The 19,654-nt window shown below is 45.1% G+C and overlaps 1 protein-coding gene across 1 annotated transcript in view; it reads right to left on the bottom strand.

Moving 5' to 3' along the window:
* Window positions 1-19,654, bottom strand: part of VhaAC45 (Vacuolar H[+] ATPase AC45 accessory subunit) — an 84,502-nt gene that overhangs the window by 30,012 nt on the left and 34,836 nt on the right. Inside the window, exon 7 of the mRNA XM_069314599.1 lies at window positions 14,032-14,166. Coding sequence (XP_069170700.1) covers window positions 14,032-14,166 — 135 coding nt within the window. The remainder of the gene's footprint in view (window positions 1-14,031; window positions 14,167-19,654) is intronic.

Below are 19,654 nucleotides of genomic sequence, written 5' to 3'. Positions count from 1 at the left end.
AGGAGTAAAAGCAGGAGGTAAAAGGCAGGAGTAAAAGGGAAGGTGCTCCAGTGGATAAGGGAGTACTTAAGCAACAGGAAACAGCGAGTAACGGTGAGGGGGAAGACATCAGAGTGGCGAGATGTCACCAACGGAGTCCCACAGGGCTCAGTACTTGGACCCATCCTGTTTCTAATATATGTGAACGATCTTCCAGACGGTATAGACTCATTCCTCTCGATGTTTGCTGATGATGCAAAAATTATGAGAAGAATCAAGACGGATGAAGATAGACAGAGACTACAGGATAAACTGGAGGAATGGTCTAGAAAATGGCTGCTGAAGTTCAACTCTGGAAAGTGTAAGGTGATGAAATTAGGCGAAGGGAGCAGGAGGCTGAACACAAGGTATCATCTGGGAGGGGAAATCCTGCAAGAATCAAATAGAGAGAAGGATCTGGGGGTTGATATCACACCGAACCTGTCCCCAGAGGCCCACATCAAAAGAATATCATCAGCGGCATATGCTAGACTGGCCAACATAAGAACTGCCTTCAGAAACTTGTGTAAGGAATCTTTCAGAACCCTGTATACCACTTATGTAAGACCAATCCTGGAATATGCAGCTCCAGCCTGGAGTCCATACCTAGTTAAACACAAGACAAAGTTAGAGAAGATTCAGCGGTATGCCACCAGGCTCGTCCCGGAACTGAGAGGATTGAGCTACGAGGAAAGGCTAAAGGAGCTGAACCTCACATCCCTGGAAAACAGAAGAGTAAGGGGAGACATGATAACCACCTACAAAATTCTCAGGGGAATTGACAGGGTGGACAAAGACAAACTCTTCAGCACGGGTGGGACACGAACAAGGGGACACAGGTGGAAACTTAGTACCCAGATGAGCCACAGAGACGTTAGAAAGAATTTTTTCAGTGTCAGAGTAGTTAATAAATGGAATGCACTAGGAAGTGATGTGGTGGAGGCTGACTCCATACACAGTTTCAAATGTAGGTATGATAGAGCCCAGTAGGCTCAGGAATCTGTACACCAGTTGATTGACAGTTGAGAGGCGGGACCAAAGAGCCAAAGCTCAACCCCCGCAAGCACAATTAGGTGAGTACAATTAGGTGAGTACACACACACACACACACACACACACAGAGGGCTAGAGACCGAAAGACACAAAAATGGAATCAATACAGGAGAGGCCGAACCCCCAAACATACCAGCGATACAAAGATGCGAGAAACAACTACACGGCAGTGAGGAGAGAGGCAGAAAGAAATTTTGAAAAAGGGATTGCGGACAAATGTAAAACAGAACCAGGTCTATTCTATAAATTCATAAACAACAAATTGCAGGTAAAGGATAATATTCAGAGGTTGAAAATGGGAAATAGATTCACGGAAGATGAAAAGGAAATGTGTGAAACACTAAACGAAAAGTTCCAAAGTGTGTTTGTACAAAATGAAATCTTTAGGGAACCAGATACAATAAGAATTCCAGAGAACAACATAGAACACATAGAGGTGTCTAGACACGAAGTGGAAAAAATGCTCAAGGAGCTCGGTAAGAACAAAGCAGCTGGCCCAGATGGCGTTTCACCATGGGTTCTGAGAGAATGTGCATCTGAGCTCAGCATTCCACTTCACCTGATCTTTCAGGCATCCCTGTGTACAGGAATCGTAGAAGACGGGTGGAAACAGGCTAACATAGTTCCAATCTACAAAAGTGGCAGCAGGGAAGACCCCCTCAATTATAGACCTGTATCATTGACAAGTGTAATAGTGAAAGTATTGGAAAAACTAATCAAAACTAAATGGGTAGAACACCTAGAGAGAAATGATATAATATCAGACAGACAGTATGGTTTTCGATCTGGAAGATCCTGTGTATCGAATTTACTCAGTTTCTATGATCGAGCCACAGAGATATTACAGGAAAGAGATGGTTGGGTTGACTGCATCTATCTGGACCTAAAAAAGGCTTTCGACAGAGTTCCACATAAGAGGTTGTTCTGGAAACTGGAAAATATTGGAGGGGTGACAGGTAAGCTTCTATCATGGATGAAAAATTTTCTGACTGATAGAAAAATGAGGGCAGTAATCAGAGGCAATGTATCAGAATGGAGAAATGTCACAAGTGGAGTACCACAGGGTTCAGTTCTTGCACCAGTGATGTTTATTGTGTACATAAATGATCTACCAGTTGGTATACAGAATTATATGAACATGTTTGCTGATGATGCTAAGATAATAGGAAGGATAAGAAATTTAGATGACTGTCATGCCCTTCAAGAAGACCTGGACAAAATAAGTATATGGAGCACCATTTGGCAAATGGAATTTAATGTTAATAAATGTCATGTTATGGAATGTGGAATAGGAGAACATAGACCCCACACAACCTATATATTATGTGAGAAATCTTTAAAGAATTCTGATAAAGAAAGAGATCTAGGAGTGGTTCTAGATAGAAAACTATCACCTGAGGACCACATAAAGAATATTGTGCAAGGAGCCTATGCTATGCTTTCTAACTTCAGAATTGCATTTAAATACATGGATGGCGATATACTAAAGAAATTGTTCATGACTTTTGTTAGGCCAAAGCTAGAATATGCAGCTGTTGTGTGGTGCCCATATCTTAAGAAGCACATCAACAAACAGGAAAAGGTGCAAAGACATGCTACTAAGTGGCTCCCAGAACTGAAGGGCAAGAGCTACGAGGAGAGGTTAGAAGCATTAAATATGCCAAAACTAGAAGACAGAAGAAAAAGAGGTGATATGATCACTACATACAAAATAGTTACAGGAATTGATAAAATCGACAGGGAAGACTTCCTGAGACCTGGAATTTCAAGAACAAGAGGTCATAGATTTAAACTAGCTAAACACAGATGCCGAAGAAATATAAGAAAATTCACCTTCGCAAATAGAGTGGTAGACGGTTGGAACAAGTTAAGTGAGAAGGTGGTGGAGGCCAAGACCGTCAGTAGTTTCAAAGCGTTATATGACAAAGAGTGCTGGGAAGACGGGACACCACGAGCGTAGCTCTCATCCTGTAACTACACTTAGGTAATTACACTTAGGTAATTACACACACAGAACATAAAGGTATAGTGCTCTTGAAAAATAGGTGAGATAACAGGAATGTGCCAAGGGAAGTGAAAAATCGGATGAGAAAAAGTTGCCCAAGTGTTTACAGTGCAGAGAAGAACATTCAAGATGGCCACTGGCAAGGGGAAAAACAAAACAGGAGCTTGATTTTGAGGGATTCAATGAAGAAAGCATTGATATTAGCAGTCTACATAACAAGTTGGTAAATTTAGATACTATAGTGAACTCTCATGTAGAAATAATTAGTAAATTGAAAGAAAGTAATGACCATTTGAATAGCAAAGTTTTATGTCTTGAGGGTTTAGTGAAAGACTTGCGCAAGGATAAGAATCAATTGAAAACAAATTGCAAAGCCATGGAAGAAGAAAATAAACTCTTAAAAATAGCTTTGGAAGAAGTTAAAGTAAATTTAAACATAAATGACTACAATAGGTTAGGCAAGGAAATTCAACAGGAAAAACAACTTTTGTCAGCACAGATGGAGGAAGTTACACAGGGAATAGAACAGTGCAAGAAAGATATGCAACTCACTTATGCACAAGTGGCCAAGGAGAAGGAAAAAATAGAAGAAGCAGTAAAGGAAGTCAAACACTGCAGCAACCAAGATAAAACAAACATTAGGCTGGAAGTGAGAAAAGAATTGGCATCTAACCTAAAGTTGGTGCAAAACACTGTTGATCGGAGTAAGTCCCTGATCATTTTTGGCTGCAAAGAAAAGGCGATAACATCTAGGTCAGAAAGAGCTGTAGAAGAAGCTAAAGTAGTAGATAAAATTGTTGGCCTCGTGGAAGGTCTTACAACCATAGAGAATGTGTGCGACTACAGAAGAATAGGCAGGTACGTAAAAGGGAAAGATCGACCTTTGAGGATCACCCTAAACGGTGCCAAACAGATGGAAGAAGTACTAAGGAATGCTAGAAAATTGCAAAGTGATGAGGTAGGGAAAGTGTGGTCGTTAAGACGATATCTTTCAAAAGAAGATAGAGAGAAGCTGAAACTGAACTTCGCCGAGGCAAAACATTTAAATGAGAGCAGGAATGAAGAAGAAATAAAATCTTTTTTCTACAAAGTGATAGGGGTAGGCAAACCAGTAAAGTGGTACATAAAGGCAAACCAACAAAATCATTAGAGAGGGGGGGGGAGTGAAAAATAAGAAGAGGGGGAACAAGTTCCTGAAGATTGCATACACCAACATAGATGGAGTGAGATCGAAGATACTGGAGTTAAGAGATGTAATACAGCTGCAGACACCAAACATTGTTGCACTCACGGAGACAAAACTTGAAGATGTAATTTTAAATGAGGGCATATTCCCAAGGGGCTACTCAATTTGGAGACGGGACAGAAAAATTAGGAAAGGCGGTGGTGTTGCTATGCTGGTAAAAGAACACCTAAAGGTGAACGAAATAATGACTGCCAATCCACAAGAAGTTGACATAATAGCACTAGAGATCTGCCATGAGGATGATAAACTAATGATAATAAATGCATATAGTCCACCGCCAAGCAGCACATGGTCAAAGGAGGAGCTAGATAGTAAACGTGAAGGTCTTATAACAATAATGAGAGGGATTATAGCGAGAGCGGATAACGATAGATCACAACTGTTGATAGTCGGTGACTTCAACTTGAAATCCATAGACTGGGAAGCATATGAAGCTAAAACAGAAGATTTTTAGACCTGTAAATTTGTAGACCTCATCCTGGAAACATTCTTGTATCAACATGTTAAACAAGCTACGAGGATGAGGGAAGGGGACGTTCCCTCCATGCTAGATTTGATATTTACCAGGAAGGAGGAAGAGATATTTGACATTCAGTACCTTCCTCCCTTGGGTAAAAGTGACCATGTCTTTTTGGGAATAAAGTATGCAATGCGTTATAAGCTGGAAGAAAATAAGGAGGTTGAAGCAGTTGAAAAACCAGACTTCAGGAGAGGACATTATGGTGACCTTAAGAAATTTTTTTAGTGAGTATAATTGGACAGACTTGATGCTAGGCAAGGAAGTGAATGAGATGTATGTCAAGTTTTGTGAAATATATGATAAAGGCACAAAAAAATTTTATACCAAAACAGAGATGCAGAACTAGGAAACAGGATTGGTTCAATAGAAATTGCGAGAGGGCTAGAGACCAAAAGACACAAAAATGGAATCAATACAGGAGAGGCCGAACCCCCAAACATACCAGCGATACAAAGATGCGAGAAACAACTACACGGCAGTGAGGAGAGAGGCAGAAAGAAATTTTGAAAAAGGGATTGCAGACAAATGTAAAACAGAACCAGGTCTATTCTATAAATTCATAAACAACAAATTGCAGGTAAAGGATAATATTCAGAGGTTGAAGATGGGAAATAGATTCACGGAAGATGAAAAGGAAATGTGTGAAACACTAAACGAAAAGTTCCAAAGTGTGTTTGTACAAAATCAAATCTTTAGGGAACCAGATACAATAAGAATTCCAGAGAACAACATAGAGCACATAGAGGTGTCTAGAGACGAAGTGGAAAAAATGCTCAAGGAGCTCGGTAAGAACAAAGCAGCTGGCCCAGATGGCGTTTCACCATGGTTCTGAGAGAATGTGCATCTGAGCTCAGCATTCCACTTCACCTGATCTTTCAGGCATCCCTGTGTACAGGAATCGTAGCAGACGTGTGGAAATAGGCTAACATAGTTCCAATCTACAAAAGTGGCAGCAGGGAAGACCCCCTCAATTATAGACCTGTATCATTGACAAGTGTAATAGTGAAAGTATTGGAAAAACTAATCAAAACTAAATGGGTAGAACACCTAGAGAGAAATGATATAATATCAGACAGACAGTATGGTTTTCGATCTGGAAGATCCTGTGTATCGAATTTACTCAGTTTCTATGATCGAGCCACAGAGATATTACAGGAAAGAGATGGTTGGGTTGACTGCATCTATCTGGACCTAAAAAAGGCTTTTGACAGAGTTCCACATAAGAGGTTGTTCTGGAAACTGGAAAATATTGGAGGGGTGACAGGTAAGCTTCTATCATGGATGAAAAATTTTCTGACTGATAGAAAAATGAGGGCAGTAATCAGAGGCAATGTATCGGAATGGAGAAATGTCACAAGTGGAGTACCACAGGGTTCAGTTCTTGCACCAGTGATGTTTATTGTGTACATAAATGATCTACCAGTTGGTATACAGAATTATATGAACATGTTTGCTGATGATGCTAAGATAATAGGAAGGATAAGAAATTTAGATGACTGTCATGCCCTTCAAGAAGACCTGGACAAAATAAGTAGATGGAGCACCACTTGGCAAATGGAATTTAATGTTAATAAATGCCATGTTATGGAATGTGGAATAGGAGAACATAGACCCCAGGCAACCTATATATTATGTGAGAAATCGTTAAAGAATTCTGATAAAGAAAGAGATCTAGGGGTGGTGTGGGAAATTTTTACCCACCATATCTAATAATCATCTAAGAAATGTATAATTACTATATCATTTCTATATCATATCAAAATCATATCTAAATCGTATCAAAATCATATTAGAATCATTAAAGATTCATTTTATAGCTTGATCCTGGATGACAATGGCACCATGAACACGTATGCAACAGGGGCCCTTTTGATGCCTACGTGACTTTGTACATGATCTCTCAAGGATCCAGAAGCTTCTAGAAGGATTTCTTAATTAAAAAACTATTGGAACATTTATTCGCTTCCGGTAGAGATAATATCGAATCCTTAATAAGAATCAGTGGTACTTTCAAATACTACTTATAATCTTTAAATCTTATATCTAATTATATTATAATCACATCTTATCTTAATCATAAGTCTAGACTGTAAAAATAATCAATCAATATTCATTGAAAGCTACCTCTCAAGTGAGAGGGGGGAGGATCTCGGGGGGCGAGAAGCGCCCACGACGATGCCTCGGGCACTTCGCGTTTGTTTACAACTGAGTGAACAAGTGACGGATCCTTAGCGAACATTACCAGCTCAAGGACACCTTATCTAATATTTTATCACCAGTGAATACTCTCTAGAACTGGGGGAGTACCTGGACAATATCTACAAGGAAAATCCTAGAACATTTATATAAAATAAGAGTGTAGTGGAGATCACAGTGACGCGGTTTCCACCACCTTCATTCCTATTCTTTATCAAATATCATTCTTCTGCAACGCAGTTAAAGAAAAATCCAAGTAGCAACGCTACCAGATCATCATACAGCAACGCTGTGACAAAATATCGTGCCCAAACTCAACAAGAGAGAGTTAATCAGTCTGGCACCTACCTTATCAGACAGGCACCCCGACTGGCAGAGAAGTATATTGAAGGTTATTTGGTATATGATTGGCCAATTGTATGCTTGTGTAGCTTTAATATCCTATAAATCTGTCTGTTGGTTAAAAAGCGAGGCTAAGCCTCACATTTTAGTAAGTTTATTAAAATTGTAGTGTAGCTGTGAATCTTATCCAAGCACTGAACCTCATGAGTGTCCATTGTGTCAGAAAGAATTCAGCCTCAATAAGTAAAAACATCACAAGTGTCCATAGTGTTGGAAGAGATTCAGTCAAGCTAACTATCATATAAATTGAATATGTCTGCATATATATTTGAATATATAAATTAAGTTATCAATTGCTTGCTTAGTTATTTTTAAGTTATCATATAAGTTCATTTAATTGAATATAATTTCTAGTACTTAACCCTTAAACTGCGCATGGCGTATATATACGCCCTGAGTAACATGTCCCATGGTGCGCATGGCGTATATATACGCCATAGGGTGCCAGGCCTGATTCAAATGGCCCGCGGCTACACGGGGTTCACAGTAGCTTCCTCAGGGCTCTTGTAAACAGATGCCATTTTGAAAAAAAATCGTGGGCAATATTCTCAGGTGTGAGAGGCACAGTACTGTTGGAGCAACCAAGGCCGGCGCACGCAGCATGAGCGAACAGCATTGATGTTCAGCTTGTGACCACAGCATCGCCGAAAAATGTCAAAATATATATATAATTGTTATTATTTAGCGATGACAATATTACAGATGACCAATGACTGTGATATAAATAACCAGGGTTGTGATAATAGCAGGATTGTTGTAATAATTAGCGCTGTGGGAGGAGTGATGCTGAGAGACGGAGGGAGACAGCATCGTTTACTAACTGTGTGGCCACCTGTTATTGTTTGCATTCACCATACCAGGTCAGTGGTTCTCTATGGTGAACACAAATGTAGATACTTATATATAATGTGTGTATTAGTGTAATAACAGCAAAAGGATTATGCTGGGAGGAGCCATATGGGTGACGGAGGTGACGTCGTCTGCACGATTTGTCTAGCTGTTTAGAGGGTGGCTACTATGCTCTTTGGGCGCACTACAAGCTTAGGTGTACAGTTACGGTGCAAAAAACATGTAGATATTTATATATAATATGTGTATATAGGGTAATAACACTGCAAAAGGTATTGTTGGGGGAGAAAGTTTAGTGCATGTGACCTTGAAAGAGTGAGGGAGCCGCCAGCCACCATCTGTGTATAGCGACGACTCTTAGTGCCTGAACTAACTATATCAGCTTGGCTGTACAGTTGTTGTGCACAAAATATACACATACTTATATATAACGTCTGTATATAGTGTAATAACACCACAACTGGTATTGTTGGAGGAGAAAGTTTAGTGCGTGTGAACTTGAATGAGTGAGGGAGCCGCCAGCCGCCATCTGTGTATAGCGACGACTCTTAGTGCCTGAACTAACTATATCAGCTTAGCTGTACAGTTGTGGTGAACAAAATATATACATACTTATATATAACGTCTGTATATAGTGTAATAACACCACAAATGGTATTGTTGGGGATGAAAGTTTAGTGCGTGTGACCTTGAATGAGTGAGGGAGCCGCCAGCCGCCATCTGTGCATAGCGACGACTCATAGTGCCTGATCTAACTATATCAGCTTAGCTGTACAGTTGTGGTGAACAAAATATACACATACTTATATATAACGTCTGTATATAGTGTAATAACACCACAAATGGTATTGTTGGGGGAGAAAGTTTAGTGCGTGTGTTGAGGGAGTGGCAGCGAGTGGCTGGCTGGTGTGTGGCGGTAACTCCTCGTTGCTTTTCGACTCTCAATACCAACTTAGTGGTTCGTTATGGTGACCAAAACATGCCAATTCTTATATGTAACCTGTGTATAGAGTGTAATAGCAGCAAAACTATTTGTTCATTGTTTTATAAACATAATAATTGAATCACTAATATGCACATCATACTTTTGAGTATAGCGATTATTAACCACTTTTATTATATAAATATATTACAATACACACTATTGAATAATATTACTGCAAAAAAACTAAGAAAAAATCAATCGGAGACATTGAAACAATTAGGTAATAATATCTTTGTGGCAACTCCCATCTGTCAACGCGGGTGACGCTGACCGGGTCTGACGACTGCTCTGTCAACGCCCACTTTTTGCCAGACTTCCTCGGTCAATTGCGCCCAAAATATGTCACCTACGATTTTTTTTTTATTTTTTCCGTGCTCAGGGGACACAAATTAACATGTTTAGAAGACGAAAAAAAATTTTTGAATTTTTTTTTTTCTTGCGCACAGGGGTGTAAATGTCCCAAGGACCCCTGAGCAGTGTAAGGGTTAACAGTATTTAGACTACATTTAAGGTCATTTATTATACTTTTACAATTTAATTTGTTGTTTATAGTATAAGAATCTATTGGCTGTAAGTTATGGTGCTAGGTTAGACTATGTATGTTTAAATCCCTGATTTAAACAGAGCCAGTGTTCAGTCATATAACTGAATTTATTAAATCTTATCCTTGTATAAAATACAAGCTGATGTGAGATCCCTGTCTACAGGTGGATTGGAACTTCTATCAACTAAGTCATTCACCCCACCTGTCCCTTACAGCCCACAATCTGTCATTAGGAAAAGAGGATCTAGGATTTACAACCCTGGCTAGAGATTTTAGTTGAATTAATTTGCAGACAGTAAATTTTTAATTTAGTTCAGCACAAGTCCCTGGTAGTCTCCTCTTATATCAATCCCAGCAGGTTTTTCCCACAGGTGGTTCTAGATAGAAAACTATCACCTGAGGACCACATAAAGAATATTGTGCAAGGAGCCTATGCTATGCTTTCTAACTTCAGAATTGCATTTAAATACATGGATGGCGATATACTAAAGAAATTGTTCATGACTTTTGTTAGGCCAAAGCTAGAATATGCAGCTGTTGTGTGGTGCCCATATCTAAGAAGCACATCAACAAACTGGAAAAGGTGCAAAGACATGCTACTAAGTGGCTCCCAGAACTGAAGGGTAAGAGCTACGAGGAGAGGTTAGAAGCATTAAACATGCCAAAACTAGAAGACAGAAGAAAAAGTGGTGATATGATCACTACATACAAAATAGTAACAGGAATTGATAAAATCGACATGGAAGATTTCCCGAGGCCTGGCACTTCAAGAACAAGAGGTCTTAGATTTAAACTAGCTAAACACAGATGCCGAAGAAATATAAGAAAATTCATCTTCACAAATAGAGTGGTAGACGGTTGGAACAAGTTAAGTGAGAAGGTGGTGGAGGCCAAGACCGTCAGTAGTTTCAAAGCGTTATATGACAAAGAGTGCTGGGAAGACAGGACACCACGAGCTTAGCTCTCATCCTGTAACTACACTTAGGTAATTACACAAACACACACACACACACACACACACACACACACACACACACACACACACACACACACACACACACACACACACAAACATAGTTCCAATCTACAAAAGTTACAGTAGGGAAGACCCCCTCAATTATAGACCTGTATCATTGACAAGTGCAATAGTGAAAATATTAGAAAAAAATAATAAAAACTAAATGGGTAGAACACCTGGAGAGAAATGATATAATACATTATCAGACAGACAGTATGGTTTTCGATCTGGAAGATCCTGTTTATCGAATTTACCCAGTTTCTATGATCGAGCCACAGAGATTTTACAGGAGAGAGATGGTTGGGTTGATTGCATCTATCTGGACCTTAAAAAGACTTTCGACAGAGTTCCACATAAGAGGTTGTTCTGGAAACTGGAAAATATTGGAGGGGTGACAGATAAGCTTCTAACATGAATGAAACATTTTCTGACTGATAGAAAAATAAGGGCAGTAATCAGAGGCAATGTATCGGAATGGAGAAATGTCACAAGTGGAGTACCACAGGGTTCAGTTCTTGCACCAGTGATGTTTATTGTCTACATAAATGATCTACCAGTTGGTATACAGAATTATATGAACATGTTTGCTGATGATGTTAAGATAATAGGAAGGATAAGAAACTTAGATGATTGTCATGCCCTTCAAGATGACCTGGACAAAATAAGTAAATGGAGCACCACTTGGCAAATGGAATTTAATGTTAATAAATGCCATGTTATGGAATGTGGAATAGGAGAACATAAACCCCACACAATCTATAAATTATGTGAGAAATCTTTAAAGAATTCTGATAAAGAAAGAGATTTAGGGGGTGGTTCTAGATGGAAAACTTTCACCCGAGGACCACAAAGAACGTTGTGCGAGGAGCCTATGCCACACTTTCTAACTTCAGAATTGCTTTTAAATACATGGATGGCGAAATACTAAAGAAATTGTTCACGCCTTTTGTTAGGCCAAAGCTAGAATATGCAACGGTTGTGTGGTGCCCATATCTTAAGAAGCACATCAACAAACTGGAAAAGGTGCAAAGACATGCTACTAAGAGGCTCCCAGAACTGAAGGGCAAGAGCTACGAGGAGAGGTTACAGGCATTAAATATGCCAAAACTAGAAGACAGAAGGAAAAGAAGTGATATAATCACTATGTACAAAATAGTAACAAGAATTGATAAAATTGATAGGGAGGATTTCCTGAGACCTGGAACTTCAAGAACAAGAGGTCATAGATTTAAACTAACTAAACACAGAAGCCAAAGAAATACAAGAAAATTCATTTTTGCAGAGTGGTAGACGGTTGGAACAAGTTAGGTGAGGTTGTGGTGGAGGCCAAGACCGTCAGTAGTTTCAAAGCGTTATATGACCAAAAGTGCTGGGAAGACGGGACACCACGAGCGTGGTACTCATCCTATAACGAGCTGAACTGAAAATAAGCAGGATCCATCACCAAGGCAAACTGACTGCAAGTAGCAGTCGTGAAACCTCAGGGGCAACAGAGGAGGACTACTACCACAACCTAAGATAATAGGATAAGCCTAATAATGAGCTAGGAGACCGCCTCTGCCACAGCACGCTTAACACCAAAATAAAAACAAAAAGCCCTGACAACCACAAGCGAGGAAGCCCCTAACAGAGTGTGTTCCCTGAACGCCCCCAAGGAAGATAACCCTGAGACACAAGGGCAGTACTTATGGAGAACCTAGGAAAGGGAACCCTAGACGCATGCTGCTCCAGTACTCCAAACTCCTGGCAACATGCACACCTCCATTTCATGACACTGCAGCAAGGGTGAAACAGCAAAGAAAACGGAAACACAGAGCCAGAGCGACAGCGACCACTCGACATGACTACGTCAAAGTACTGAAGGGTGACGGCTTTTCCCCTCTCCTGGGGATGGGGGGTGGAGCTAACAAGCGGGGAATTAGTTGGATGAAGTTTTGCTTCTTTGTTTGCTTTCTGGGGTGAGTTCTTTTGCGCTTGTAAGGACATAGGTCGCACTTGTCAATCACGCAGTGGTCTCTCTTGATTCACCTACTTTTCTGGGTGCCTTCTCTGTTTGTCAAGATGACATACTTTAAATGTAAAATGTTCATAGCCATTGCTCCCGTCGCCTCTCTGAGGGGTCCAGGGTTTTGGCTCATGGTCCCCGGTAGGGTTACAAAGGCCTTTGGGACTGATGTCACTCAAGTAGTATGGCACTTGATCCGTAAGATGACTTCAAGGAGCCAATGGGGCTCCCTCCAGAAAGATAAAGATGGGGGAAAAATATAAAACAAATTAGATACAGTATTAAAATAATAAAGAAAAAACAGAATAAATAAATCAATGCTGGAGATTAAACTGAAACATTTGAGACCAGTTTGGAACAGTGAACACAGTACAACAAGGTTTGTAGACATGAGCTTAGTGCAGTTGACTCAACTGACTGGACACAAGTATGATTCAGAAGCAGGAAGAAATACCTGTGTTCACCTAGCAGAAAACGGGTATCTTGAGATTATCTTGAGATGATTTCGGGGCTTTTTAGTGTCCCCGCGGCCCGGTCCTTGACCAGGCCTCCACCCCCAGGAAGCAGCCCGTGACAGCTGACTAGCACCCAGGTACCTATTTTACTGCTAGGTAACAGGGGCATAAGGTGAAAGAAACTGTGCCCGTTGTTTCTCGCCGGTGCCTGGGATCGAACCCAGGACCACAGGATCAGAAGTCCAGCGTGCTGTCCGCTCGGCCGACCGGCTTCCCCTGGGAGTTAGGCAACTGTTTTTGGGTGCATCTTGGGAAAGGACATTTATTGACACAGAGGTACCTAGACAACCCTAACAGGCTTCCTGTCCTTGACAATGGGGACACCAGAAAAGATAGTACAAAATTATGAGGTGAAAGTGCCATGCCATTACTATTATATAAACCACACAGAGCTAGACCTCACCTTTCCGGCTAGTTACGTAAGCAGCAGTTTAGGAAAGACCTCGGATAAACACGTACTATTTTAAGACATATTGCTCCCATTTAAAACATGTTATTCAATAATGTAAAGTTAGTACAAAAAAATGAAAATTACGAGGAGGCGGCACTAAGCCAGGATGACTACATAGCACACACAGGAAACATGAGGACAGGGAAGGTGTTGGGATAGAGGGCCGGAGTGAAGGAATGACCCCCAACCATTTAGACAAATATCAAATCCAATAGAGTACTTACGAAAAGGAGACCTTGCTGTGTACTACGTCCAGATATGTTATATCTTGGTACTTAATCAAAATACTGGCAACATCACTTTGACAGTTCCCAGTATCTTCATAGGTTGCTTTGGATTCATCAATAACAATGTCCACACTGTAAAGATGGAGAATGATTGATTTGTTATGGATGATTATATAACTTTTAGAGTTGCCTACAAGACATACAATACATATGACCCTATACATAGCACAATGTGGCTAGCTCCCTGTAGCTAGCCACAGTGCTCCCCGTAGCTGGCCACGGTGCTCCCCGTAGCTGGCCACGGTGCTCCCCGTAGCTGGCCACGGTGCTCCCCGTAGCTGGCCACGGTGCTCCCCGTAGCTGGCCACGGTGCTCCCCGTAGCTGGCCACGGTGCTCCCCGTAGCTGGCCAAGGTGCTCCCCGTAGCTGGCCACGGTGCTCCCCGTAGCTGGCCACGGTGCTCCCCGTAGCTGGCCACGGTGCTCCCCGTAGCTGGCCACGGTGCTCCCCGTAGCTGGCCACGGTGCTCCCCGTAGCTGGCCACAGTGCTCCCCGTAGCTGGCCACGGTGCTCCCCGTAGCTGGCCACGGTGCTCCTTGTAGCTGGCCACGGTGCTCCCCGTAGCTGGCCACGGTGCTCCCCGTAGCTGGCCACGGTGCTCCCCGTAGCTGGCCACGGTGCTCCCCGTTGCTGGCCACGGTGCTCCCCGTAGCTGGCCACGGTGCTCCCCGTAGCTAGCCACTGTGCTCCCCGTAGCTAGCCACAGTGCTCCCCGTAGCTAGCCACAGTGCTCCCCGTAGCTAGCCACAGTGCTCCCCGTAGCTGGCCACAGTGCTCCCCGTAGCTGGCCACAGTGCTCCCCGTAGCTGGCCACAGTGCTCCCCGTAGCTGGCCACAGTGCTCCCCGTAGCTGGCCACAGTGCTTCCCGTAGCTGGCCACAGTGCTCCCCGTAGCTGGCCACAGTGCTCCCCGTAGCTAGCCACAGTGCTCCCCGTAGCTGGCCACAGTGCTCCCCGTAGCTAGCCACAGTGCTCCCCGTAGCTGGCCACAGTGCTCCCCGTAGCTAGCCACAGTGCTCCCCGTAGCTGGCCACAGTGCTCCCCGTAGCTGGCCACAGTGCTCCTATAGGTAGCGCGACACCTGTAAGTCCCAGGCGTCGAGTCATGAATAGTCTCCCAGAGACCTGGACCATTTAAGGGAGCAGTGGCCCTGGAAAACCTCCCCTGTGGTTGGGGGGTTTCCTTATCTGCCATCGACCGGGGTGAGGCACCCACAAAGGTAGGCATAACAAAAACCCCACATAAGAAACTAACAACAAAACCGAACAGAGAGGTATAACTCCCTTCAAGCCCAAGGAAACAAGGAAACAAGCAAACGTAACACACTACTGCCACGCCGCTTGTCCGCACAGCCCATCGCTCCCTGAGAGGGGAGGGGGGGGGGGCCGGACATCACCGCACCGGCTGCACAGCACTCCAGTCTAGAAGCTAAGCTTCAACCAATGCGAAAAAAATGCCGACCGGTGGGAAGGAGGGTTGCCAGGGAGCCTCAGGGCTCACCCTGAAAATTTCATTTCATTACATTCAAGGCAGGTTTTCTGGGGGATGCCCAAATTGCTCCCTGGAGCTACATACCCAAAGAGAAGGAAAAGAGAAGGCTGACCCAGGAGGCAGCCACCACAAACTCCTCAGCGCAAAGTCGAGACAACAGGCTGCAACCTGCGACCCAAAGCAACACAAGAACGCCCAGGAGCAAACACTCTCACAAAATAACGGGCAACCTCTAAATCTCTGCGCCCGAATACGAGCCCAAGATATGTTACCAAACACAGCAGCCAAAGCTGCAAACGTTCGAACGGCACGGGCGCGAGGATAGACCGCAGGCTGGTGGCTAGACTTAACAACCCTGCGGACGACCTGGGAGACCCGAGCCCTGGAACAGGGAACGAGGGAAACTGGATCAACCCAAAGCGCATCCCCAGCCACCACAGCCGAGGCACGCAAGTAACGGTGAAGAGCCGCAACCGGACACAACACATGATGCACCCTGGCCGAATCAACCATCAATAACCCAAGGACCCCTCCGGAAAGCAGCCGTCTCGTTCTTCCCCAGAAAAGACGAAGAAGGCTGCAAATGTACAGACTTACCACCAGTGCCAAAAGAACAGAAACCCCTGCGCCGGAGAAGAGCATGAAGCTCCCCAACCCGACCCCCAAAGGCCAATGCCAACAAAAACAGGGCCTTGGAAAAACAATCTTTAACTGAAGGGGCCACCACAAACTGTGAAGAGGAAAGATAGGAGAGCACCCTGTCCAAGGACCAGGATGGCTCAGGTGGCGCATGAGCAAGCTGGAGGTGAAACGAAGCACGAGAAGCGTACGGAACGGGGCAGATGCGACGTCAACCCTGAACGCACGCTGGAGCGGCTCCGCCAGCACCACACGATACACGGCGACAGGAATAAACATCAAATGACGGTCCTGAAAAAAGCAAGAAAGGACAAGACAACCCGATCCAAAAGAAAAGACAACCTACGAAGAGCAAGAAAATTACGAAAAGAACGCCAGGAAACTTCATACTGTCGCCAAGACGAAGCTCGCAGGAGGGACACCATCAATGAAGCCACCTGATCACCATAGAGATGGTGATACACCCGCGTCAAAAAGATCTGACGCAAAGAGCAGAGAAGGCCGAACCAGCCACGTACCGGAGTGGTTCGACCTGCCGAAAGAGGTGGAGCTGCGGGAAATGCCCCGGGTTCAGACACCGAGCAAGCAGCGGCTGAAAACAAGGCTGGGCCAGCCAGCAAGGGGCCACGAGGACAACTCTTCCTGGGAAGGACTCCAACCGAGCCAGAACCCAAAGTAACAGCTGGACCGCGGGGCAAAGGAACAGGTAACTCCACCTCGACCAGTCCTGCCAAAAGGCATCCACAGCGAACACCTCGCAGGCAGGGAAGGACACCACATAGAATGGGAGACGCCGAGTCCATGCCAACACGAAGATGTCCATGTCCAGGAGTCCGTACGTCCAACAAAACGAGTCGGCGTCGACCGTTCAGACCGGGAACAGAGGAATAAACCGAGACAGGCCATCTGCCAGGACATTTGACACTCCCCGGACATGAACCGCATGGAGAGCCAAACGCCGAGAATCCAGCAGATGAGCCACTCGAAGGGACCAACCCCAAAGAGGCAAAGACCGAAGAGAACCCCGGTAGTTCTGGCAATGAACCACCGGAGAACAATCTGAATGGAGCTGGATGGTGGAGCCCCGAGTGACCCAAACCCTACAAAGCGCAAACCAGACCGCCACGAACTCCCGAACTGTGCTATGAGCCTGACGGAAGGACGGACTCCATCCCCGGCCGGCCTGGTGCGCCAAGGTACTGAACCCAGAAAACCCCAAAGAGGAAGCCGAGGATGCAGCAACCGACACAAGGCCTTGGAGGACGAACCCAACGTTTGTGAGAGAGGCAGAAGGGGACGTCCTCGAAAGAACCAAAACAGACACCAAACCAAACCCAACCCGGCGGGTAGACCAGCATGGCGAAGTTCTGACTCACGCACAAGCGCTCAAGTAACCGCCGAGTGACCCGGGACCCCTCAAACACCCGAAGGCAGGACAGTAGCATCAGCAACGCCTCTACAGGCAGAGACAAGAAGCAGTCCGAGAGTCCCAAACTAGACCCAGCCAGGTCCGAACCTGGGACAGAACCAGATGGAATATCCTCCAGTTCACCAAAACCCAAACCCGGCGAGCTGGAAAGAACCACACCCCTAGCTAGCAGACAAGCGGACCAACTGGGAGCCCACACCAGCCAGTCGTCGAGGTAGGCCAGAAACCAGAACCTGAGCAGACGCAGGTCACCAAGACCCGGGAAAGATGTGTAAATATACGAGGTGCCAAATACAAACTAGGGAAGGCAACAAAAGCGACAAGCCTGAAGCCCCACCACCAACTGTGCCAGTCCCAGAACCCTGGAGAGAAATGTCCTAAGAAGTGACCCGGAGGTCCAGGGACATCATCCAGGCACCCAGCCCCAACAGAAGTCGGACTGAACAAGTCCAGATGAACCGCAGATCCACAAAGCCCCGTGTCGGCATTGGAACAGGCGGGAACCCCGGAAGGATGGGGCGGATCGACAACATCCAAGCGCAACCATACCAAAACAATATGACAAAGCACAGGGGAACAAGCCCACCCAGCCAGCCCCAAACCCCCCAAAGGGGAAGGAGCCGCCCGATGCCACCAGAGGCCAGAAGACAACGAAAAAGACCATGAATTGCGGGCCCAAGCGCGAGCCAACTGAGCAAGCCACCCTTCCAGCAGCCCATCAACAGCGAAGGGATCGGAGCCCCTTCCGAAATAAAAAGTATACAGTATCCACTCAATTTAACGGCTTTTTTTATACCGATCTGCCGGTAATAACGACCGGTTTGGGAGACCGGTATTTAGAGCCTCATAACGGTCTGGCGGTCGATATTACCAAAGGTCAGTATTGGGTTTGTCTTGGCATCAGAGGGTCCTCACATGGCGAGCAGGCTGGCTACCTCTTTCATCCCCTCCCTCACCCTCACTGAACCTCTACCCCCACACCCTCACTTTCTGCCCCCCCCCCCCAAGACCCTTCTGGGAAATGGCTCAGCAGACTGCCAGCCAGCCAGAGACAGCCTGGAGAATCTCCATCTAATAAAGCATTCATGAAACAAGTATTTTATAACTTTTATCCTAATAATATTACTGAACAAAATCTGTAAGCAAAAATATATATGATGTACATCCAGAATTTCATTAAGAAACATCTGGTTAACTGGGTCAAGTGTTAGGCTTATCTCTTCCCTTCCCCACCACTGACCCCTCCCCATACTTCCCACACACTCGCTGTCTCTGCATCACCTCAACATCCATTATGCTCCATCCCTCCCTCCTTCCCAGCTCCCTCCCTCCCTCCCATCCCTCCCTCCCTCCCATCCCTCCCATCCCTCCCTCCCTCCCTCCCATCCCTCCCTCCCTCCCATCCCTCCCTCCCTCCCATCCCTCCCTCCCTCCCATCCCTCCCTCCCTCCCATCCCTCCCTCCCTCCCATCCCTCCCTCCCTCCCATCCCTCCCTCCCTCCCATCCCTCCCTCCCTCCCTCCCATCCCTCCCTCCCTCCCATCCCTCCCTCCCTCCCTCCCATCCCTCCCTCCCTCCCATCCCTCCCTCCCTCCCATCCCTCCCTCCCTCCCATCCCTCCCTCCCTCCCATCCCTCCCTTCCTTCCTCCCATCCCTCCCTTCCTTCCTCCCTCCCATCCCTCCCTCCCTCTGGTTAACTGGGTCAAGTGTTAGGCTTATCTCTTCCCTTCCCCACCACTGACATCCTCCCCCCCCCCCCCCGCTGCCACCATTGTAACACGAGGGGGTGTGGGGGGTGTATCAACTCTCTCTCCGTCCTTTACCCCTTACTCCTACCCGTATTCTGATTTATTCTTTCTTCAATCCAAGGGACCCCAGAGCTACTACTCTAGCCGAATCCCACGCCACGTGGTCTTAAGCCGTTGACCGGCTAAGATTCTACAGTTCCACCACGAGTCCACAGTATACAACAACACAGGGAAAAACCACTTACTACTGAG

This window comes from Procambarus clarkii, chromosome 79 (assembly GCF_040958095.1).
Source record: "Procambarus clarkii isolate CNS0578487 chromosome 79, FALCON_Pclarkii_2.0, whole genome shotgun sequence".
NCBI classification, from domain to species: Eukaryota; Metazoa; Arthropoda; class Malacostraca; order Decapoda; family Cambaridae; genus Procambarus; species Procambarus clarkii.
This window is presented reverse-complemented; position numbering and strand designations above follow the sequence as displayed.